A 24,113-nucleotide genomic window follows, 5' to 3' on the forward strand; every position below is an offset into this window, starting at 1 on the left:
TTCTGGCCCGTGTCTCAGATGCTGGCCTCTGGGAAGTCTAAATCTTTCTCCTAAAAATGATGTGGGGGAGCTGAGGCTTGAACCCAGATATTTGACATCAAATATTTCATCTTCTCTATTCTGGAAGAATGTATATGCAGACATTCTATAGCAAGCAAATAAAGGTAATAGGAAAAAAAAGATTAAGTTAGTGGAGGTGTTTTTATTTCTTCCATGTGTGAGCACCACGCCACATTCTAGAACAGAACTATTCAGTAGAACTTGTTGTGAAGATGGGAAAGTTCTTTACTTGAGCCGTCCAGTATGGTGGCCACAAGACACAGCACGTGTGCGCATGTGTACCTGAAATGTGGGACTGTGACTACTAAAGCACTGGCTTCTTCATTTTATTTAATTTTAATACATTTTAATTTAAATTCAGAGCTGGGTATGGTGGCTCATACCTACAATCCCAGCACTTTGGGAGGCTGAGGCAGGAGGATTGCTTGAGCCCAGGAGTTTGAGTCCAGCCTGGGCAACATGGCAACACCTGTCTCTACAGAAAATAAAAAATTGGCTGGACATAGCACATGCCTATAGTTCCAGCTACTTGGGAGGCTGACCACAGGAGCTAGAGGCTGCAGTGAGCTATGACTGCACCACTGCACTCCAGCCTGGGTGACAGAGCAAGACCTTGTCTCAAAATAAGTAAATAAATACATACATAAGTAAATTTACATTTAGAAAGCCACATGTAGCTAGTGGCTACCATGTTGAACAGTGAAAAAGCCCTGCCAGGCACATCTCGAGATGTCACTGAGGCTGGTAACTGACTGGCTGGGTTTCCTTCAGACCTTGGGGTGAAGCTCCTGCAAATGTCAGCTGCCCCTCACTCACATGAAGTAGGTTGCCCCTTGGGAAGGCGAACACATGGGCATAGAGGGTTTTTGACTGCGCTGCTCTCCTGGAAGCTGGCGTGGGCTTGGGCCTGCGACACCAGAGTTCCATGACTCTGGCTCCCCAAAGGCCCTGGTGCTTTCACCATCATCCTGGGGAGTGCTGCTGTTCGCTCTGCTCCTCCTCTTCCTCCTCCCCATCCCCCACCCCAGAAGGACAGCAGTCCCCTTGAGGTTGCCCCTTCAGACAAACCAGGACAGCTTCATCCAAGTATAGAAATAGTCACTTGCCTGCTCAAGTCACATCAGAACAGAGCTGAGAGGAACCTTAGAAGTTATTCCTTCATCCCCCCACTCCCACACCATTTTACAGTTGAGAAGCCAAGACCTAGAGGGGTGATCAGTATCATCTTTGGCCTCTTTGCCCAGGGCAGTGACCCACTGAGTCCACAGATGGGGCAGGAACATGTGTGCATGCAAGAAAAACAGGAACCATCTGGCAAGGTCAGGCATTCTTTCTGCCTCTTTATGTCCACAGGATAGTTTTTTAAATTGATGATGAGGACGGTGCATGTTTAGCAAACAGGACAAAGCTTCCAATCGTTTAACTGCCAACACATAGATTGGGGTCACTTATTGGTGAGAAACATTTCTGTCCTGTTCTTACAGATTCTCTGTAACATAATTCTAGTTTTTAAACCCCCCCTTGCACAGAGATTAGGGCCCAGTTCTTATAAACAACAAATGCTTGGAGCGTATTTATTGATTGCATGACACTCTTTATCCATTTTGGAGTGAGTAGTACTAACAATCTTAACACTTCCAAGCAGAAAGTTCTCCTTCATGGCTAACTTCACTGATTTTTTTCCTCCTGTGACTCAGCGGGGTATGGAGAGAGCTTAGCCAAGCCAGATGGACAAGTCATTAGTAGGCCACATCCTGATAGGAATATGTAAGCTATATATGTCCAGGGTCCAAAGTTGAAAGTTTCAGCTAGGGTCATGCAGGTCAGATCAGACTTGAAGTGAGAGCTCCTCTCCTGATTTGCAATAGTCTGCATAGCAAAGTGTTGGGCACCACTGAAATGTATCAGGGAACTCGCTGCAATAAAAACACTCGGAATGTTCTAGCAACCAGGAAACAGACACAGTAAGGTGAGCAGTCTAGGTTCCCATGGGCATTCTAGCTCACTTTTAATGGAGTACATGGCCCCATTTCTCTTTATAATTAGAGCTAATAAATACCTTCAAGCGGATGTTTATGGCAGACTTTGGAATATCAACTCGTTATTATCAGAGTTATGTTGCTGAAGGTGAAGCCTGATTTTGAATACAGAAACCACAGCCAAAGCCCCATTCACCTCAAAAGGCAAATGTAGCAAAAATTAATCCCATGGGACCGTCGACTCATGTCTGGCCAGAAAGATGAGAGTAACTAACTAGTTTTAGTTTCAACTGCTTCCATCTTACGCCTTGGAAAGTGTTTCAATTATTCAAACACGACCATAAAAGAAAGACAATGGCAGTTGGAGTCAAAAGTGTTTGTACTGAAATGCCAAGCCAGTCATTTAAGGACTGTGATAGATTAAATTACTTTTCAAAATTATTCACTCCTTCCCTCCACCTCCTCCTTCAATGGAAGAATTGTATTTCCCTGCCCCTGACTTTCGCTCAGCCACGTGATTGTTTTGGCCAATGAAACACCGGCAGATCCGATGCCAGCCAAGACTTGAAGTGCGCATGCGCAGTGGGACTTGGCGCCTGCTCCTCTGTCCTAGCCAGTTCACCGGCCCAAGAAGGAAGAGAAAGGTAAGACTGGACCCAGACTTAATCGCAGTTCAGAGCCACTCAGCCAAACCTAGCCAGGATCGGCCAACCCCTAGCTGACCAACAGACACTTAAGCAAGAATAACGGACTTTTAAGTTTTGGGGCGGCTTGTAATATAACAATTCCTGATTGATACGTTGGCAAAGGCTTAGTTTCAGTTGCTACGAGGATTATGATATCAACTTCATAGTGTGATCTAAACAATGCGATGCTATGATCCCTTTACCCATTTAAGACCAATAATGTCCCACTCCTGACTTGACTTCCCCAATGGTATATGTTACAATTTTGCCAAACTGGTACTGTATTTCCCAGAATTCCGTTTCCTGGTGGTCCTGGGTTAGACCGCAAGAGAAATTTTCTGCAAGATTTGGAAGCCAGAAGTAAAGCAGCAGACCTGTTTTTTAATGCTCTGAAGGCTGGAACAGGATCCCAGGAATAGTGGGTGTTCATGCATGCTGCGATCAGCTAGCTTGCCTTGTTCTGGGCCAAGTACTTATGCAACTCTGTGGAGAGGGGTGCCAGCTTCCCCTGGAAGTCACCCACAGCATTAAGGTTGGCGGTAGTCAGACAGATGTAGATTCTGGTTTATATTTTCTCTTGTTCACGCCAAGCTTCCTTTTCCGACTACCAATTGGTTCGACCAATGACTACTTTAGGCTCAACATCAGATGCAGAGATAATCACCTTCCCTTGGTGCCTCCACTAGCTCCACACCATGTAACGTCTAATCCTCATAACACAGCTCCATTCTCTCTCACTCATGGTTCTTCAGCTTCTCTGGATTGAACCCTGACACATTATGACTGAGTCCATTGTTGTCTAAACCTGTAAAATCAGGGAAGTTCCCTGGAACATAGTCTTGAGTAATTTACTATGGAGCAAGAAACAAGTAAGATTAAATTATCATTTATGTGCAAAATCTGTGCTAAGTGCTTTACATGCATTATCTCATTTAATCTCATAAAATTAATCCCCCATCCAGTATGCTGTACTCTTATCACCATCATCGGTTGGTGGTTTAGAGACACCTGCTAGCTACAGTAATGCTCTAAATCCTGAGTGCCTTTAGGAATTGTACACTGGGAACCAACGTCATCTGGTGTGACCCAGACGGCCTGTGCTGTCCTAAAGTACATACTGGTGGTGCCCATTAAGGGTTTGCTTTCCCCTCTTCCTTGTTCTCAACTTCGGCATTAATTTTTGTTCAAAGGTACAATCTTTGACCCTATCAAACACTCAGTTCCCCTCTAAGTATGAAGTCTGGCCCCAAATATTTGCCTAGTGACTGGGTCCTGATACCTCAGTCAGATCTCACATGGAAATTGCCCCAAGTGTCGATCTTCCTGGACTGAAGCAATGCCGGAGGCCCCGTATACTTACTGGGATCTCCTACTCCTTACTGGGCATGCACCCCCATTTGGGAGCTACTTCATATACCAAATCAAATACCTCTCACTTGCCAGACTGGGACTGAGGTGGCCACCTTCCTTGGAAACAGCCTGCTGGGCCGACCTGTGCCTCTGCAGTCTGCATTGCTAGCTAGGTTAGTTCCCAGCATTTGTTCTGTCTCAGTAGGTGCTGTGGCAAAGTTTTCCAGGTTGTACAAAGATGAAAGTTAGTGGGGCTTCTATTAAGATACTCAAGTGGATTTGAGTGGCTTTTCAGTATCTGTAACTGTGGCAGTTTTGTAATACTAACTTGGCCCAGCTGGAACTGTTTCCCATTATTTCTTCCCTATATGGTTCTGGGTTACAGATGAGTAAAAAGGAGAAATCTGTGCAAGGTCTGGAAGGCAGAAAAGAGGCAGCAGCTGTGACTCTTGAGCGCGCTCCCGTGTAAGGTGGTGAGAAAGACGCAGAGGCGCTGGGCGGTTGGCTTCCGTCCTCCTTTCCTGCCGCATGCCCAGCTTCTTCCTGACTGCCACCTCTTCTGACCAACAGCAACTCCAACGTCACTACTGGTGCTTGGCTGCAAACTCACAGAGGTAATTTTGCTAGAGAAGCAAAGACCCCTTCCAGATTTCATCAGCCCGTTCCAGGGTTCCCACTCCAGCAGCCCGACATTCCTAGCTTCCAGATTTCCCCACAAGTTCCAACTTGAAGAGGACAAGCCTCTTTTCCCCCTAATATGAGTGGTAAAGTCTGAAGACCAAAAAACGATTTTCTTTTTCAAAATGCTAACTTGCTTTCCTAGAATTGGAACAATATTCATTCATAAATCTACAAAGAATTGTGTTTTGCTCTGAGTTCTAGGGCTCGTCTGCAAGTGCATCTCTGCAAGGATGTAGAGAAACATGGAGATTCCCCCCACTCTACCTCCACTCTTATTTTAAGCCTTTTGTGGAACCGTTTTTTCTCTTGTATGTGCCCGTTGTTTTAACCCTTAGCAAAGGATAATTTGTAAACTGGTTTCCCAGTCAAATATGTAATCATGGCAATTTGCTAGGTAAGCAGCAGGGAATGTCGGGTACCCTCAAATGGAGTTAAAGAAATCCTAACTACACACACCTGCAGAAGCTGTTGCTTTTGTGAGATATGTAATTAGCAGCCAGTGTGTGCTGGGAAGTGTGATTGTTTAAATACGGATGCAGCCCAGAGGCCACCCAGTTTAGAGCTCTCCCACTGTGTACTAGAGCCCAGCCTGGGCTCTCATGGCCACTTGTTAAGGCTGACTGACTGCCTGAATGCAGTGTGTGACCAACTGAGCTCCCTCTCCTTTCCATGTGCAAAGCAGGTGTGATCATTTACAATTGGCTCCTTTCAGTGATTATGAAATTTCTGCTTTTCCAGCCCACTGGTTCTTGGCCTTGGCTACACATTAGAATCACCAGGGACACTTAAAAAAAAAAAAATCCTGATGCCCAAGCTGCGCCCAAATCAATTCTGGGGCATCAAATTTTTAAAGTACCCCAACCAATTACAAATGTGCTGCCAGGGTTGAAAACCAGCGGTTACCAAACTTTAGCTGCGCTGGATTCAGCTAGCAGGCTTGTTAAAACACAGGTTGCTGGGCCCTACCCCTAGATTCAGTAAGAGGGAGGTAAAGGTGTCCAAAACGTTGCACTTCTCATATTTATTCCAAGAATACTGTCCAATGCTTGCTGTGGTTTGGATACAGTTTGTCCACGCCAAACTCATATTGAGGCTTGGTCCCCGATGTAATGGGGTTGAGACTTTTAAGAGGTATTTGGATAAAAAGGGATCTGCCCTTGAAGAAATTAATGACATCTGGTGGGAGTGAGTTCTCCCTCTCTCCTGACTGGATTAGTTACCGAGAGGAGGGTTGCTAGAAAATGATGCCGACTCTCCTGTATGGTACCTTTGCACATGCCTACTTCCCGCCGTGCTTCTCCATCATGTTATAATACAGCACGAGACCCTCACCAGTGTCATACATGAGCTCCAGAATCATGAGCCAAACTAACCTTTATTCTTGATAAATTATCCAGTGTCAGGTATTGTTACAGCAACAGAACATGGACTAAGAGATAGCTCAAAACAATGTTAAATTCCTTTTGGAGTTAGAATAGTTAACAATTTTTTGCACATGACAGGCATTAGCTGTCATGTTTTATAGGTAGTAGCTCATTTAATCATTTTCACAAGGCTCTTCCTTTCTCATCCTTCAGGTCTTAGAATCTAAGAGCCAGAACTCACTCTCAAAAAGTCACCTGACCCAGCAACTCTCTCCCACATCACCTGGTTTATTTCCTTGGGGGCTCTAACTCATCTATAATCTTGCTTCTGTCTCTTCCAGTTCCATGTTAAGTTCCCAAATGGCAGAAACCCAATCTTCTTCACCTAGTACCTAGCATGTGACAGGTACTTCTTTGCCTAGTGCACAGCACATGACAGCTACTTTTCTAATTGCAGAATGAATGGTTTCAACCCTTGTAAGAGATGCTATGGTCTACATTTCACAAACCAGAACATAATTAACTACTCTGAGATCACAGTGGAGGAACTAAAATTCTAATTGTCTTCTGACCAGACCTGGGCTCTCAAACCATTCCAAGAATTGATCATCAGCCTTAAATATTGGTCTTCTTTTCTGGTAATAAGCCGAGTTACTCATCTAAGAATGTCAGCTTTCTTTGCCTTACTAACACTTGACTCAGCTATTATTTTTTTTCCAAATAACAAAAATTCAGAGCCCAAACTGTAAAAAGTGGCAATTTCCTTATTTAAAAACTGTCCATACCAAAAAGCCCCAAAAGCAGCTAAGATTTAACGATGCCCCAAAGCAGCTAAGATTTCTACCTCATATAAAATCATAAACATTTTAATTCAAAATGGTGACATTTAGAAGAAAAATTACATGAAAGCAAATTGATTTGAAATGCAATTTATTCTGGCAATAAATATGTGTAGTCATAAAAAAAGTTGGGTGCTTTTTCCAAGAAAAATGTTTCTGAATGTGCACACTAAAATATATGCAGAATCCTTTAAACAGTCGACTTCATAATTATTAAACTCAGAAGTGTGGTAACAAGAAGTTATGGAAGAATGGACTTTCTTTGTAATTCATGATTTAGTTTGAGTTTACAAAAATTTTAGTTGCCATTTCAGTTCCTACAAGCTACCAAGCCTGAAATTAGAGAACTGACAGCTGAGAAATGAAACCACCTGATCGAATCTCTTAATTGTATAGCTGAAGAATCCAAAGGCCTTGCCAAAGATTACAAAGTTAAAAAGAGACACAGCCTGAATTACAAAATCCGTTTTTACAGGTGCTCCAGAAATGTCTTGGGCTAAATAAGGCACATGTATCACACAGAACTTGTCATATCTCAGAGTCCAGTTTTACTTTCCTTTCTCTTAATTTTTGAGATGAGGTCTTGCCCCGTCACATGGGCTGGAATAGAGTGGTGTGATCACAGCTCACCAGAGCCTCAAACTCCTGGGCTCAAGCAATTTGCTCATGGCCCCACACCCTGCTAATTAAGAGAATTTTTTAGAGAGGTCTCTAATTTTTTAGAGGTCTCTCTACGATGCCAAGGCTAGTCTTAAACTCCTGGCCTCACATGATCCTCCTGCCTCAGCTTCCTGAGTAGCTGGGATAACAGGCAGAAGCCACTGCGCCTGGTTCTGGTTTTACTTTCTGCTTAACACAGGATTCAATCTTGACGTGTTCTTTCATAGCTCATAAACTTAGTGACTCAACTGCTTTAGAAATAAAGCAATAATGATTTTATTTAGAAATAAAATCATTCCCATTATTGCAGCATTATCACCAGTCACTGACTGCTAATGCTATTTATGCTGCTTTTTTCCTGGGATGTCTGAACCTGCCAACTCTTCTTCCTGTTCTTCACAAACCTACATCAGGGGTGTCTGTTTGAAGTTCATCAGGATCAGAAAGAGCTAACATGTCGGCAATATGTAGAAAACCATCGGCATGAGCATGGGACAGTTCATTTCTCTTTGTAGCTGATCCCACCATAGAGAGTACCCTGCTCTGTTCATCTGAGCAGTCACTTTGCTTTTGCAAAGCAGTTATGGATGACTTCTGGGATGTCAGTGTCCCAAACAGCAATGAGATTTCTCATCACATCCAGAATATGCCACATAATATACCAAGCACCTTCAGCATACAATGTTTGGTAATTTATGGTCTCAGCCTAGTGGTGGCACATAGTCATGCTGCCGGCAGGTAAAAAAGGCTACTGGTTTTAATTTAAACCTCCAATAAATGTGTGTAGTACATTTACCAATTAGCAGCAGAACATTCATACCCTAGCAAGCTATTTTTCTAATTGCAGGAGCCATTCCTAAAACCTGACAGACATCGGTGCATTACATTTTTAAAATTTATACACAATAAAGTTGTGTATATAAAGGGAATTTTCAAATTTCCAATGTCAATGATTCTAATTTCTTGCTATTCTTAGTACTGCAGCAAAGGAAGATTGAGAGCCTATCTTTCTGTATTTCTTTTTCTCCCGGGCAGCATTTCTCTGCAGGAGTGAGTGTCTGGTTTGGCTGCATGTTACAGAGGCTTATTAAATGTGCCCTCATGGGCATATTTATTCACAATAGGCCCTCACTTTCAAGCACATTCTCTGCTGTAGATGCTTTCCCTTGTAGTAGTGAAAGGACATTGTGATATGCCAAAAGCACAGCTACCGGCCATGAAGGCTTGACATTAACCCAGATCAGGAATGCAATTTCATTAGCCTTATCAAAAAACAAACAAAAACCCAGATGAAGAAATATCACTTGCTCTGATTGGGCAGTCATTCAAACATTTCATTTACTACGCTGGTATGATTTGCTCCTCTCATTCTGTCACCAATTTTACTTCTTTTGGATGTTTTTCATCTTGTCCTGACTTCCATGGAATATGCAGAATATAAGAAAACTCTCTATTCTTTCATCACTTCTCTGTGGACTTTCTTTCTTGTTCACCAACTTCTGGCTCTGGAGAAATAATGACCCAACTGTATCTTCTCTTTAATACTACAACCTAACTGTGTGCATGAAGCATCACAGAAATGACATGCGGAACAGAACATGTCCATTCTAATGGGAAAACTGAGGAGACTGGTTTGGTATAGAAATTGGAAGTGTGGTAGTAATAAAGCAATTAATTTTAAATTTAGAACAGCAGAGCTGATGTCAAATTTCAAAGGAAGGGCTACTTTTAATAATTTTAATAACCAACTCAAAAATACAATCTTTTTTATTAAGGAATCCTAATGACTGAGGTAGATGACGCTGTTATCAGTTATTGAAGTAATTTGGTTTAAGATATGAAAATGATGAAACCGAGGGAAAGAAAGCACTGTTTTGAAATTATCTTCTTTTAAATTTAGATGGATAATTAAGAATGCTTCCAATTTAAGGTACTGAGCACAAAATCCAGATATGTCATGTTATAGACTTGCTTCCTGAAGATGAAATCAGCAGTCGATGGAAAGAATCCACACACTTACAGAACAGTAAATCACAAATGGTGGTCTCGATGAAGCCAGTAGCTTTGCATTTAATATTTCTATCTAGGCTCATTTCCCGTTGTTCAGGATTTGGTTTCCTGAAGGCTTCTTCAGCATTTAACTAATTCTTTGTTGGCTGAAGGGGCTGGGACTGTTTCTCCACACACAAACTGATCCTAAGACAGAGAAATGACATTAACCAATGAATTTCCATGTCACAAATGCATTAATATTAAACCTTCATTTTGTTACAGAATCAATCCAGCTCTGTTAATTTTGTTTTTCCATTGCTATTATCATTTCATCCTTGTTCAAAGGGCCCATGACAGCACTAGAATCTGAATCTTAAACATGTATCTGTTTTTGGTTCTGAATTCATTATTTAATATAAAGCACCTTATAACCATGCCCATCTTCAGTGCAGAGCAACCACTTCTCTGAAATCACATAGAGACATGTCACATCTTTTAATTTCTGTATTACACCAAAACTTCTCCACTTTAATAACTGGTCATTCAGATACCAGTTCTCTTCAAAGTAATTACTTCTTCCAACTAAAAGGGACAGGTCTTTATGTGTTTCTCAACACAGATAATCTGCAATGTTAGCTACTTTGTAAATGAAGTTCAATCTCTGATCATTTATCCTGACTTATCTCAGCTACCACAAGAAATCTCTGCCTCTGAGGTTACCCCTCACCGCCAGCAATCTGATTCCTGGAGGATCAGTCCCAACTCTGTCCCTACTGGTCTGTTGCTCAATATCTGGAGCTCTTTCACTGTACTCTGTGGAATTCAGGATCCACTGTCGGCACAATGCTCCATGTTCTCAACCTCTTCCTCAAAATGTCGTTTTATCCCCAAGAGCATTGGTAGTATCTGGAAACAGTCTGAACTGAAACAACTGAGGATTGCTATTGGCATCTAATAGGTAGAGGCCAGGGATCCTGCTAGACATCCTACAATGCGCAGGATAACCCTGCACAGCAAAGAATTATCAGGCCTAAAATGTCACTAGTGCTGAAGTCGAGATTAAGTTATATTCTTTTTTTTTGTCCAAGATGGAGTCTCCCTCTGTTGCCCTGGCTGGAGTGCAGTGGCATGATCTTGCCTCACCACAACCTCTGCCTCCCAGGTTTAAGCGATTCTCCTGCCTCAGCCTCCTGAGTAGCTGGGACTACAGGTGTGTGCTACCATGCCTGGCTAATTTTTGTATTTTTAGTAGAGATAGGGTTTCACTATGTTGGCCAGGCTGGCCTTGAACTCATGACCTAATGATCTACCCACCTCAGCCTCCCAACGTGCTGGGATTACAGGTGTGAGCCACCGCACCTGGCCTGATGAGTCATATTCTTAAGGATGGTTTCCTCTACGTGCCCCTCTAGTGGAGGCTCCATGTTCTCAGAGTCCTAGTACCAGAGGGATTGGAAGCGGGGCTAGTTCCTCCTGTTTGCCACTGTTCTCCTTTTCTGCCTAAAACCCATCAGTTTAGAATCTTATGGCTTGAGACTACTGCATTGCTATTCTTCTCTGTTGCTGTCATTTATCCACCCTGGATGCCATATTCCAACACCTCTGGACCTCCATCACATTCATCCTGCCACCCTTTCACTGCCCCTCACTCCCTTCATGTTCCCTTTCCCTAGTTCCAACTCCTTGGTCAGGTGTAACTACTCTTCTCTCACTCCTTCCTTTTCACTTGGGAAAATCACAAACCTGGTTAAATTTAACTTTCTGTGTCTATATTCACTTATGAAGGCTGAATTTCTATCACCTTAAACCCTCTCTTGATTCTCTATCACCACTGGTTACCGTCCCATGTCTCTGCTGCAAACCCCTTAAAAGAAATGGCTATACTCACTGCCTTCCGTTCTCTCATTCCCTCCAACCAGTTTTCTGCCCACTGGTTTCTTCAATCATGTGCTGTTCCTGTTACTCCACAGAAACTGCTCTCATCATCATCACAAATGAACGCAGTGTTGCTAAAGCTAATGGTTAATTCTTTTTATTCTTTGAGGTGGCGGTCTCAATATGTTACCCAGACTCCTGGGCTCACATGATCCTCCTGCCTCAGGCTCCCAAAGTCCTGGGATTATAGGCGTGAGCCACCACACCCAGCCAAAGCTAATGGTTAATTGTTGATTTCTTTCTATCAGTGTCATGTGAAGGATCACCAATTCCTCACCCCTTCTCATCTGGTTTTCAGGATTTGACACTGCCGACTTTCCTCTTTCTCAGTGGTTGCTCCTTTACTGTCAGCTTTGGTGATTCCTCACTTCCCTCCCTGACCTTTTAATACTGGAGCGCCTTAAGGCTCAGTCCTGTATTTTATCTATCTTTACATTTACAGACCTGGAGATTTCACCCAATCTCATGGCTCTAAATGCTATCTATTACTGATAACTCCCAAATTGACATTGCTAGCCAATTTTTCTCCATGAACTCCAGGAATGTATATCCAATTGCCTTCTCAACAGCTCCACTTGGATGACAGACTTCTCAAACTTAGTATGTACAATGCCAAATACCTATAGTTACATTCCCTCAATGGACAGTAACTCCATCCCCCCAGTCATTAAGGTCACATATGAAATCACCCTTGAGTCACTCCTTCACACCCTATATCCAATCGCTCATTCAAAGTGTATCCAGAATCTAAGTACTTCTTATTATTTCCATGGCTGTAACCAGGTCCAAGCAACCTATCTCCTTCTTTTATTAGTGTAATAGCCTCCTAACTGCTTTTCCTGTTTCCATCCTTGCTCTCTATAGTATTCGCTGAACACAACAGCCAGAATCATTTTTTAAACAAACTTAAGTTGGATCATAGCACTCCTATGTTTGAAAACCCTCCAGTGGTTCCCTATATCATTCACGACAAGAGCCAAATCCTTAAAGTGATCCACGAATTTATCTTGGACTCCTCTCATCCTGCTCTGCTCTGATCACATTGACCTCCTTTTTGTTCCTTGATAAAATTGGGCATGTTCCTGTCTTAGGTCCCCTTCACTGAATCCTTTGCTAGACTCTCTTACCCGCTGTATCCTCATTATGTACATGGCTCACTCCCTCACTTCCTTGAAATCTTTACTTAGGCCTTTCTCAGTGAGGCCGGCCATGATCACCCCTGTCAAACTGCAACTTCCTCCCAGACCAGCACTCCTGATCTTCCTTACCCTGTTTGCTTTCTGTTGCAGAGCACATTTTAATACAAGAATTAATTATTATGTTTCTAAATTATAGTCTAAATTACAGCCTGCTTCTCTCATGAGGCTCTGTGCCTCATCCCCACTTTCCCCTATATTCATTTTAGAGTTCATCCTTGAGAATGTTAAGCTCCTTATCTAAGATTCCATTCAACGTACTGAACAAAACTTTGAGTAAGAGTGGGAAGTAATAACATTTTTTTTTTCTATCGTCAATATCCTTGGATGAAAGAAAGATAATAGGGCAACTAAAGACTAAAATGAAATTATAAAGCTGCACCTAGGAATTATATCTTAAACAAGATAATGCAGAATTCCTTGCATAAGCAGGCATGAAATACCATATAATTGTTCCCTTCAAAGTAAGTCTAGGTGCTGTAAACAATTTTAATTACATATTAAATAGAAGAAAAATATAAAGATTGTCCACTAAAATAATCTACATAATTACTTCTCTTTTTCTTTTTTACTTAGATAACTGGTAAAGGGTTTTGTTTATTTTTAATTTTTCTATAATTAATAATTTTCACTAAAGCTAGATTTAGCGCCAAAGCTAAAATAAATTATGTAATCTGAACTTTAATCATTTTAATTTACTATTTGTTTATCAATGGTGTTTAAAACCTGCCTGAAAAATATACCACACTTTACCTAGCACACTCAAGCATTCTCTTGCACTCATCACTGACAGGCTGATCTAAGTCCTTGCCACTGCCTTACAACCCCCTTCCCCCATTTTAAAATTGTATCCCTTACTTTGTCATAAATCACTTTTATAATGAGAGAGCAGCTAGGACACGTTGCCACGTCTTCCCCATTCTCCAAATCTTCCTACAACGAAATCAAACACCATGTGGTCAGCACAGTCTCTTCGCCATCTCCTCCCGCAAACCTGTCCCACCTCTAGGTGCATGTCTCTTAGTGGCTTGCCTTCCCTCCAGGGTGGGTGAGAACCCCAGGGCCTTCAGTGAGAAATGCCAACTTCATTCTCCTATAGAAGCGTCGCTTAGGGGAAACATCTAGGCATGTTAGGCGAGTTTCGGTCGCCCCAAAGCCCTGGGAAACAAAAAATGAGTCCCCTCCTCTACAGAGATATTCCAGGCTGGGACTCTAAGGCGGGGATCGGGCAGGGAGACAGAGCCTCCCGCCGCTCTCTCCCTGGCCTAATTTAAGGCCAGAACTACCTGTCTACCGGGAGAGCTGGGGTGGGGGTATGCGGGAAGAGGAAGATTCAGCAACTGGAAAGAGGGCGTGGGTAACCCAGAGCTTCAAAGACGACCCAATGACCGAAGGAACAAGGCGGGGCGAAACTGCGCTTGCTTGGGTGAACCGCCGGGCGAGGCCCTAAAGTTACCTTGGTGATAGAGAAGTTATCTCCACATGGGCAGGGATAGAAATACGTCTCCGAGTCCTCGTCATATTGGAAGTCCTCGATTTCCACCTCGTCGTGAAACACTGCCATGGTCAGCAGGGATCGGCAAGGGATGACGCTCCAGCAGTCCGAGACCGGATTCAAGGGTCTAACTTCGCCGGAGCCGCCCCGGGCTAAGCATCACCACATCGCGCCGGGCTAGAACCAGCGCTTCCGGCGCATAGGCAATGACGCAATTCCGGCCTGCGCGGCCAAACGGGTAACTTGTAGCGGTCACCATGGAGATGGCTGAGCTAGGGGCGGAGACACTGGGAAGACGGCACGTCTTGCTCGCGTGGTCGCGCACCTCTCCTTCTATTGGACGGCAGCGACCAATAGACTGTGTGACTGGCTCGCGCTGTTTCGTCACGTCCAGGACCGCGGAGTATCTCAGGCGCCTGGAGCTGAGTTTGGCCGCCTCTGCGAGCTAGGTGCCCCAGGGGTGGGGTAAGTTTCCCTTTTTCTTATCGCCTAGTTTAGGCCTTAAACAGCGGGCTGAAGGCTGCAGCAGGTGCCAGGTAGCCTCCTCCCGGTCCTTCCGGTAGCTCTCGGGAAAGGCGGAGTGGGGAGGCGAGAGCGACTTAGCCTCCTCGACCTCCCTTCCTCGTGACGGACGAACAGTTCCCGTAGAATTTCGCTTCCCCGAGTGACCTTGAGCCCAGGGCGACGGTCAGCTTGTTCCTGGCTGCAGGTAAATTTCGCTTCTTTCTCTCCCCAGACATCTTAAAATAACCTAAATTGCGTTGCTGAAAGGACCAAGCCCTGGAAGGCAAGGATTGAGTTCTAGTCTTATGTTTGTCAGGTGCATAACATTATTAACTACGATGATTTGTAGTAATAGTAATAACCTTTTATTATTGGGAAGCTATGTGCCAGGTATTGCACTAAGTGGAAATGTCAACTCTAGGAGTTTACATGTTATTCCATTTTACTAATCTTTAAACTGAGTACGGAGAGTTGGGCATCTTGACCAAAATCATACACCTAGGATAAGAGCTTATCTGTCTCCAAAGCCCAGGAAAAAATTACTTATGTGAGTACCAGTTTTTTCTTTGTGAAAGAAATGGTATCAGTGGGCAGGTTTATTAGTATGTATGCCTTGAAACGAAATACGGATGTAAGGCATTTTGTCTTGAAAGCAGTGCTAGTGCTTGTTTTGGTAAAACCGATTCCATTGGGTCTTAATTACGTGGTATTTTAATATAGAGAAGGAATGCATTGTAGCGGGGAAAAAAAAAAGCACTTTTGAGAGAAGATCTGGGATCGGGAATCTTGAGTTGCTGACTAGCCCTGGCAACTGATATTTACATTCTTTGGGCCTTATTTCCTCTTCTAAGAAACAGTTGGAGTAGATATGATTATAAGATCCTTTGTAGATGTGACGTCCCACTTTTGCATGGAAATTACGAGTTTTACTTAGTTCAGCAATTATATACCATATTTAGTTTACATTTACATAACACATATACAAACTGTATCCCTGTGCTTATATTTACACACTCATGTTGGCATGAAGTTACCAATTTTGTGCACACTTAGCCCTTTTAAAGCTTGAAAACTTAAAGGCAGAGGAGTTTTTGGGAGAAAATCCAGAAGTTACATTACAGGACTTTATGGAGGATTATTTCAAAGACCTCACAAACACTTGTTTTTCTGTAATTGTAGATTTACCCAGCAGTTAGGAAACTTGTTAAGCTTGTCAAGGATTAACTGTGATTGTTCTGGTCTGTCTGGGCAAAGGAGAAATCCCAAGCCTGCACAGCTCGGTGGCTGCTCCTTACATCACTGTTGACATAAATACTTCCCACATAGCCTCTTGGAGACAGAAAAAAAAGGGAAATTCTCTGTCTATTCTGTAGTCCTGATGATCATTTTGAGGTTGGGAGCCATCTTTATTTCTTTAGTACTTCTGAGTGTAAGTACTTGAAAATTAAATATGAGCCATTTTCGTATGTAGAGAAATGGGCGTGGTCATATTTGGCGTATGGGAAGTATAAATTGGTAGATCTCTTAGAAAGCAGTTCGCATCTATCAAAAACAATTTGTTGAGGAATTTTAAAATCTGAAGTTAGTAGTCCTAAAAGCTATAGGGGTTGTTGGGTAGTTTTTCTATGTGATTTTCCAGGTTTTCTTTGAATACATGTTAGCTAAAATGGAAAAAACAAATGAGCTGCTTAATAATAGTTGACACTGTGTTGGTCATACGCTATGACCAAATCCTTATGTACATTATGTCACTAAAAAAAACCCAATGAGGTGTAAGTATCGTTACCCTCATCTTTAACACTGAAAAGCATGAGGCTTATGGCCTGAGGAACTTGCCTAAGCCAAAGCTGGTAAATGGCAATAAGCTGTGAGATGAGAACTCAAACCTGTCTGACCCTAAAATCTAGCCTTTTAATTAATAATGATGTCATTGGTGATGTGGTGGTACTTCATGCAGAGCTCGATTTAAAAGGCCGCACTGTAGCTCTGCAGAGTGCTGAGATCTTCCACTGAGCAGTGCTCATTCCCATGAGAACTAGGTTTGGGGAGGGGGTCTCCATGGCTTTCCATGTTTTCATCCTGCCATCCATTGGCTGTCTCCATGGTCTGGCCAGAGATGGCTGCTCTTAATCTTCCGCCCAATTTGAGCTTGTACTGTGCTGAAGAAAGTAAAACCATAGCCAAGCATGCAGTGTAGTTTATTTTACTTCACCTAGCACTTTTAAAGAACACATTACAATGACTACTAAACTTTATATTTATTCCTAAAAGGATGGAAACATTTTGTAGTGACACACTTTTGGACCCTGAGAGTGCAACACAAGCAGATTTACTAGTTGCAAGAGTAATTTGAGATCACTCATGCTTTTTAGTATTAAGTTTATTTTATCATGAATGCTAAGTAACACTGCTTATCCAGAAAACAATGGTGCCTAGGATTCTTTGCATAAGTTCAGGTTTAGAAGTAGATCAGAATTGTATGATGGAAACTATATTTGATGAGTGCTGTTTATCAGGCCAGAGGGAGTTGTTCGCTGGCAATACCAAACCTCCACCTCTGTAGGTGGGTTGACAAGGAGGAGAAGGGGTGAATGTATTAGGACTGATTTTTAGTAACGCTCATGCTTCCTAGGTACTTTGGTATTTTATTTATTCCTCTCAATAATCCAGTGAGGTGGTGTGAGTAATGTTAAAATGGCAAGAGGAGACTTGCTGAAGATGAGAAAGCAAGAAGGAGTCACACCTGAGCCCAGTTCCGTTGATTTCCAGTCAAATACTCTGTGGCTATTACCTGTTTACCACTGAGGTTTCTTTGCCTAACAGAGCACAAGGAGCCCTTTTGCTTCCTCAGTGAAGATTCTAAATTGACAGATGCCATGATTGTTCTTTGAACTTACTTAATTTCCGTGCATTTATGCTTGTTGAGACATGCTTGACTTTTTCTCTTTTTGTCATTGTCTTCTCACACCCTGTTTAATGTATCAGCAAGTTTTGGGGCTCTAATTCCAAAAAATATGTCATATTCATCTACTTCTGCCATCTCTGTAGCTGTTACTTTATTATAACCTTAGACCAGAGTCTTTTAACTAGACTTCCTCCTTCCACTCCTGCCCCTTCCTATTATCTTTCCCACAGCAACTTGAGCAGTCCTTTAAAAATATAAATTAGATCTTGTCCTTCTCCTGATTGATTCACTCTTCAGTTGCTTCCTGTTACCCTTAGGATAAAATTCCTACCGTTCCTGTAGACTGCTGGACTTCATCTCATTTCACTCTTACCAGCCTACTGTTCTCCAGTCACACTGGCCTTGGTTCCTCTAACATGCTGGGCTTATTTCTGTGTTGGGACCTTTGTTCTTGCTAATTCTTCTGCCTGAGTGGCCTGCTTTTACCATTTGCTCAGCTGCCTTTTCCTCATCCAGATCTCAGCCAAGGTGTCAGCACTGGAGAGTTGTCTTTCCTGATATTTCCCCCACCTACCCCATCACTCTTACTTCTTTATCGTACTCATCATAGTCTGTAGTTATCTTGTTAATTATTTGTTTCCTACTGTCCGTCTCTGGAACTGTAATAAAAGCTTCATGATGGCAGGGGCCTTGCATCTGGTTCTTACTGTATCTTCAGGGTCAAAATAGTGCCTGGCACCTCTGTAATTGTTGAATGAACTGAGTATACCTGTTGAACTGAAACCAGTGTAATTCATCTTAAATCTTAAGTTTAATCTGTTGCTTTCAGAAATTTGTTTTACTACATATTTAATGGGTGTGAGTTTAACATTTATTATAATCTGCATTTCAGAAATAAAGTTAATTAAGAATTTTTGATAAGGGAAGTCTTGTGAGGATATAGACAATGATGGGATATTCTTCTTTATATGGTTTTAGAAATAACTTGATATATATTGATCTGCTGTGGTTGATTAAATACTTCCAGTATGAAACCACTGGACATATTTCAAAAAATTAGTAGGGTTTCAGTTTTTTATATTTTACTTAAAGGACTGGCATAAAGCTTTGGAAAGCACTTTGAACAGAATTTTATAAAAATGCCCTTTATGTACCAGTAGGTGGCACTCTTGGTCATGGTTACTTTAACAAAATGTTAGAATTTTAAAGAGAACTGCTTTTAAAATTAACGTTTATTTTCCTGTTTAGTTGAGAAGGAGACATTCAGGCAGCATAATCATTAAACGATGTATCGTATTGTGAGGGCAACTTATTTTAGCAATAGTTGTCTAAAACATTAAGCAGAGCAATATTTCCATATTTAACTCTATAGTGGTTAAATTTTATCAGGGAACTTGGCCTTAAATGACATGTAACCGTGTCATTCTGACCTTTGGTCTGCTGTTTCCTGGGGTGGATATCCTAAGCAGCAGTAGTTAAAGACAGGCCAAGGAAGAAGAACAAAAGAAGCCGTAAGATAAATAAGCAAAAAAGAAAAATGGAAGCATGGGGGGAAGAATGGATGGAGAGGCGGGTAATGGAGAGCGGGCTTGCTGTGAGGTAATGCCTACTGATTATTGTAAGCCTTTCCTTTTGCAGCTAAGAGGTAATAGTGCTTTTGATCAGTTTCCCAAAACATTGTTATATGTTGTTTGTGTCATTGCAGGAACTTTGTGAGAATTTTAATGCTTGGAAAAACTGTGTTTCAACTGGTGTACATCCAAAAGTCTCAGTGTAATAGCAGGACCAAAATATTCTGTCAGTCAGCTGACCATATACTTAATGACTCCTAAAATCTCGTGGACTTCCGAAGTAAGTTTCAACTTCTTTCTTTCAGGGATTAAGGCATTATTTTGGGCTTAGCACGTTTAATGGAGAAAAACGACATTTAGTGGTCTTGAATGAGGTTGAAAGGCCTTCTGCTTTTTTTGTTTACTAAAGAGCAAAATAGCAAGTAGTGTGTCCACAGTGATGCTGCAATATACTATGACAAGAAGAACTATATCTTTTGTCTAGAGACGAGCTATGAAGTAGTGAGGTTTTTAATGGTTTGGTTACAACTGAATACAGATGACTTGTATCACCATCATATTGTTTATTTGTATTTATTTTCTGTCTTCATCTATTAGAATGCAGGCTCTCCAAGAAGGTTTTTGTTTTCTCCATGCCTATATCACCATTGCTTAGACCAGTGCCTGCCACATACTGGGCCCTTGATAGATATTTGTTGAGTGAAGGACCAAATTAATGATTATGGAGTAGGAATATAAACACTTAGCTTGAATATTTTCCTACCACCAACTTATTACAATTAATTTATGTACTGCCTCCCAAAAAGCTCAGAAAAAAAGTATTCACATGTATTTTCATTTATTCTCAAGGTAACTAAGAAAAGGACAGATACAGCAATGTAACATGTTAAATGTGGCCATTTTAGGCAAATAAATGTTTAAAAATGGACATAGGAAAATGATATAAAAGAAAAGAAACATCATCTGACTCCTAATCAGTGCTTTTCTTGATAGGCTGGTAGTTTTTAGAATTTGAAATATTGAAGAATATGTGTGTATGTGTGTGTTTATACTTGAAGTTCAAGTACAAACAAAACACTACACAGATTCTAAGAGGACAGCTTAATTAGTTTTTACGAAAAGTGAAAATACCCATGCAATCCGCACCCAGTTTAAGAAATAACATTGTCACTACCACCTCCCAAGGGAAACTGCTAACTAGATTTCTGACAGCATAGATTCATTTTGTTTGTTTTTATACTTTATATGATTAGAATCAAAGAATATCTGTTGTTTTGACTCTGGCTTCCTTCATTCAGTATGTTATTTGTGATACTCATCTATGTTACTGCATGAAGTTGCAGTTTGTTTTCATTGCTGAATAGTATATCTTACTGTGTGAATGTATCACAATTAGTTTATCTCCTCTAGTAATGGCATTTGGACAGTTTCCAGTCTGGGCCATTATGAATAGTATTATCTGTTTTGGTTTTTATTTTCTGGGAACCTTAAGCTTCTTGTTTGGAAACCTTGGTAAATTTATCTTCCTCTTACACTTTACCTAACAAGAAATATAAAAGACTTGTGTAGTGTTCTTTAGGTAGAATACAATTATCTGAAAGTTATAAAATCTACATCCCTCTTCTGTGATAAGATTAGTTATGTGAATTTGATCAAAGATTTTAGAAACCAACAGAGAACATAAATATTTGGTAACACCAAAAATTACATACTTATGTACATAATTGTGGAGATACCTTGAATCAACTCTGAATAGTGGCAGAAACTGTATCGATGTTAAGTTAGGCTCTTGGTTGCTTTGCTGGTAGCTTGACTCATAATAGCACCAACAGAAACCCAAACTCTTCTTCACTGACCCTCTAAAATAGTCTGATATTTCCCCACTGTTTTAAAAAACAGTTTTAAATTTCAGTTTTATGTTTGCCCAGGAAGCACCATGGCCTGTGCTGCTGTTATGATTCCTGGGTTGCAGTGCTCTGTTGGAGCCGTCTGTACTCAGGGTGCTTCATTGAGATTGACATTCAGCACTTTGCGCCACCTTACTGTAACCAGGTGAGTCATTAAGCCTTCCGTGCATTTGAAGTTGATTTTCAAAGACACCTGACCTGCTGATGGTCCCAAGAGGCATATCAAACACCTGACAAGGTAACACCTTGGCTTCCATGTGCATGCTGTCAGGTTGTTAAACTTCTTTTTTTCTTTTTTTTTTTTTGAGAGGGAGTCTTGCTCTGTGGCTCAGGCTGGAGTGCAGTGGCACGATCTCAGCTCACTGCAGCCTCCACCACCTGGGTTCAAGTGATTCTCCTGTCTCAGCTTCCCGAGTAGCTGGGATTACAGGCATGTGCCACCACACCTGGCTAATTTTTGTATTTGTAGTAGAGAGGAGATTTTGCCATGTTGGCCAGGCTGATCTCGTACTCCTGACCTCAGGTGATCTGCCTGCCTCAGCCTCCCAAAGTGCCGGGATTACAGGCGTGAGTCACCATGCCTGGCCAAAACTTTAGTTAGATGGGCAAATACTCGCTGACCATATTATAGGATCCATAATGTTATATTGTATTTAGGATAACCATGATATTTCAGGACAAACTAATTTTATGATTTTTATGGGGATAATACATAATAACCTAATTTTACTTTCTGTTACAGCATAATGAAATCCAAAAGGAAAACTGATCACATGGAGAGAACTGCAAGTGTCATTCGACGGGAGGTTTGTATCTGTGGGGTATGGGAGGTTTTTCCAGCTAGACAGTTTACACGTGGTTATGATTGGCTTATGGGTAAAGCGTTAGATGAGTCTGGTCCTTTTGAAGGACAGTTGGGAAGCTTGTTATTTTTCTATTTAGAAATTTTCTGAGCAGGACGTATGATATCTGATTTGAAAAGATGACAGACAAATACTCGAATTTTTCCCTTTAAATTTGGAATGATGGATTAACTTTTGATGAAGGGAGTATAGCAGCAATTGAGGGAACCACCCTCAGAGGTATGATGTGTAGGGTTATGTTTTAGCACCAGAACTTCTTTTAGAGCCTACGAATAGCCTATGAATAGCTTACCTTTTTCTTTTTCTGGTTTTTTTTTTTTTTTTTTTTTTTTTTTTGACGCATCACATCTCAAAGTCCTTGTTCTCATTCCTACTTTAGAACAACTTATTTCGTCAACTTATTTCATCAAGGGAGAAAGCACTAACATCTGAGAAAGGAAAGTGGACGAGCTCTTGTTACCCTTCTAATGTACAGATTTTTTTCCCCACCATATTCAGACTATAGAAAGCTAATCTACCACCTGAAGGGGTGTCAAGGGCTGAGACATAAAGGATCCTCACCCTTTACCTCAGTGAGTAACCCCATTTTTATTTAAAAACATAAATTGGATATTTGATTTTGCTTTTTTGAATGTTTATCACTTATTCAGATAAATTTAGCTTAGTGTTACAAGCCTATTTAAGCTAACAATAAAAAACTGTATTTTATATAAAGAAGGATTATATACTTTTACAAACATGGGCAGAAATTAAATTATTTAATTTTATTTATTAATAGAAGGATACACTTTAAGCTAACAATAAACTGTATTTTATATAAAGAAGGATTATACACTTCTACAAACATGGGCAGAAATTAAATTGTCTCATTTAATTTTATTTATTAATAGAAGGATACACTTTTTAATATAGAGGTATACTTTTCAGAAAATTACTTTGGGACTAAGGGTAATGTGTTTGTTGATTCACCTTAAAGTTCCTGGGTTTTTTGTTTGTTTGTTTGTTTTTGTTTTTGAGAAGTCTATAAAATTAGTTCAGCAGCAGAGTAGATTTAGGAGCTTATGGGGAAGAACACTTTTCCCAATGATAAACCTGAAAAGACTTTTTTTGTTTGTTCAAGTGACCAAAGACGCTGATTCTGTAAATGTGAGACTTAATTATTAGGATTTTAAAAAAAATGAAGGCCTTGTAAATTATGAAGATAAGTGGTTTATCTTACAGGCTCTTTCCTGTTGTATTTTGAGGCCAGTAGAATTAGAGCAGAGGTTGAAGAACTTTCTCTAGAAGGCCAGATAGTAAATATTTTAGTTTTTTTTTGGGCTATGCTGTCTTAATTACAACTTCTAATCTCTGATTTTATAATGTGAGAAGAGCCATAGAAAGTATGTAAACAAATTTCATTTACCAAACACCCAGATTTGGCCTGCGGGTAATAGTTTGCTAGTCTCTGAATTAGAAAATTCATTTCAGAATTTTATTTTACAATACCAATTAATTTTAATAGCCTACAGAAACTAAGTACAATGTGAGCAAAAAGAATCAGGCATTTATAAAACAATTAGTACATTATTTACTGTTTAGTGTTGACTGATATTTATTGAGCACCTCCTATTTTCCAGGACCCAGAAATTTGTTTGTTACCTTACAGAATTCTCAAAACTGTGCCGTGAGATAGATAATAGTATTTTAAGACAGGTAAGATAGATAGATAGATAGATAGATAGATAGATAGATAGATAGATAGATAGATAATAGTACTTTCTTCTTGATTTTTGAGACAGGGTCTTGCTCTGTCACCCAGGCTGGATTGCAGTGGTGAAATCATGGCTCACAGCAGCCTTTATCTCCCAAGCTTGAGTGATCCTCCTGCCTAAGCCTCCTCAGTAGCCAGGACTACAGGCACACTACTGTGCCCAGCTAATTTTTAATTTCTGTAAAGATGGTCTTGCTATATTGCCCAGACTGGTCTTGAACTCCTGGCCTCAAGTGATCCTTCCTCCTTGGCCTCCCAAAGTGCTGGGATTACAGGCGTGAGCCACCGCACCTGGCCAGTATTTTCTTTTTAATAGGTGAGAAGATTAAGAATCAGGCTAATAGGAACTTGCACAGCATCCCTCATAGACATT

The 24,113-nt window shown here is 41.0% G+C and overlaps 2 protein-coding genes across 6 annotated transcripts in view; one reads left to right on the forward strand and one right to left on the reverse strand.

Annotated features, from left to right (window-relative positions):
• The first annotated feature begins 484 nt into the window (after window positions 1–484).
• Window positions 485–24,113, forward strand: part of OXNAD1 (oxidoreductase NAD binding domain containing 1) — a 59,032-nt gene continuing 35,403 nt past the window's right edge. Inside the window, exons 1-6 of one of the 5 annotated variants that reach the window (XM_017522507.2) lie at window positions 485–497; window positions 5,653–5,654; window positions 14,886–14,946; window positions 19,352–19,497; window positions 21,146–21,269; window positions 21,867–21,930. In XM_017522507.2, coding sequence (XP_017377996.1) covers window positions 21,154–21,269; window positions 21,867–21,930 — 180 coding nt within the window. In that variant the 5' untranslated portion in view covers window positions 485–497; window positions 5,653–5,654; window positions 14,886–14,946; window positions 19,352–19,497; window positions 21,146–21,153. Of the gene's footprint in view, window positions 498–5,652; window positions 5,655–14,506; window positions 14,947–19,351; window positions 19,498–21,145; window positions 21,270–21,866; window positions 21,931–22,340; window positions 22,560–24,113 lie in introns of those variants that run through there. The other 4 variants (XR_005199049.1, XM_017522509.2, XM_017522508.2 and 1 more) reach the window with 4 other exon arrangements.
• Window positions 7,034–14,526, reverse strand: DPH3 (diphthamide biosynthesis 3). The gene is made up of 3 exons (XM_017522516.2): window positions 14,199–14,526; window positions 13,601–13,675; window positions 7,034–9,815 (listed from the first exon to the last, which is right to left on the reverse strand). Exons 1-3 carry the CDS (start codon window positions 14,304–14,306, stop codon window positions 9,750–9,752), a joined length of 249 nt encoding a protein of 82 aa, XP_017378005.1. The 5' UTR covers window positions 14,307–14,526; the 3' UTR covers window positions 7,034–9,749.

Source organism: Cebus imitator, unplaced genomic scaffold (genome assembly GCF_001604975.1).
Source record: "Cebus imitator isolate Cc_AM_T3 unplaced genomic scaffold, Cebus_imitator-1.0 Scaffold24, whole genome shotgun sequence".
Taxonomy (NCBI): Eukaryota; Metazoa; Chordata; class Mammalia; order Primates; family Cebidae; genus Cebus; species Cebus imitator.

What these genes read in the sequence shown, in the direction of transcription:
- DPH3 (XM_017522516.2), bottom strand. Translation starts at nt 14,306, where the DNA reads ATGGCAGTGTTTCACGACGAGGTGGAAATCGAGGACTTCCAATATGAC. An exon ending in ATAACTTCTCTATCACCAAG is followed by an intron (nt 13,676 to 14,198) that starts GTAACTTTAGGG and finishes ATTTCGTTGTAG; the next exon opens with GAAGATTTGGAGAATGGGGA. An exon ending in TAAAAGTGATTTATGACAAA is followed by an intron (nt 9,816 to 13,600) that starts GTAAGGGATACA and finishes TCTCTGTCTTAG; the next exon opens with GATCAGTTTGTGTGTGGAGA.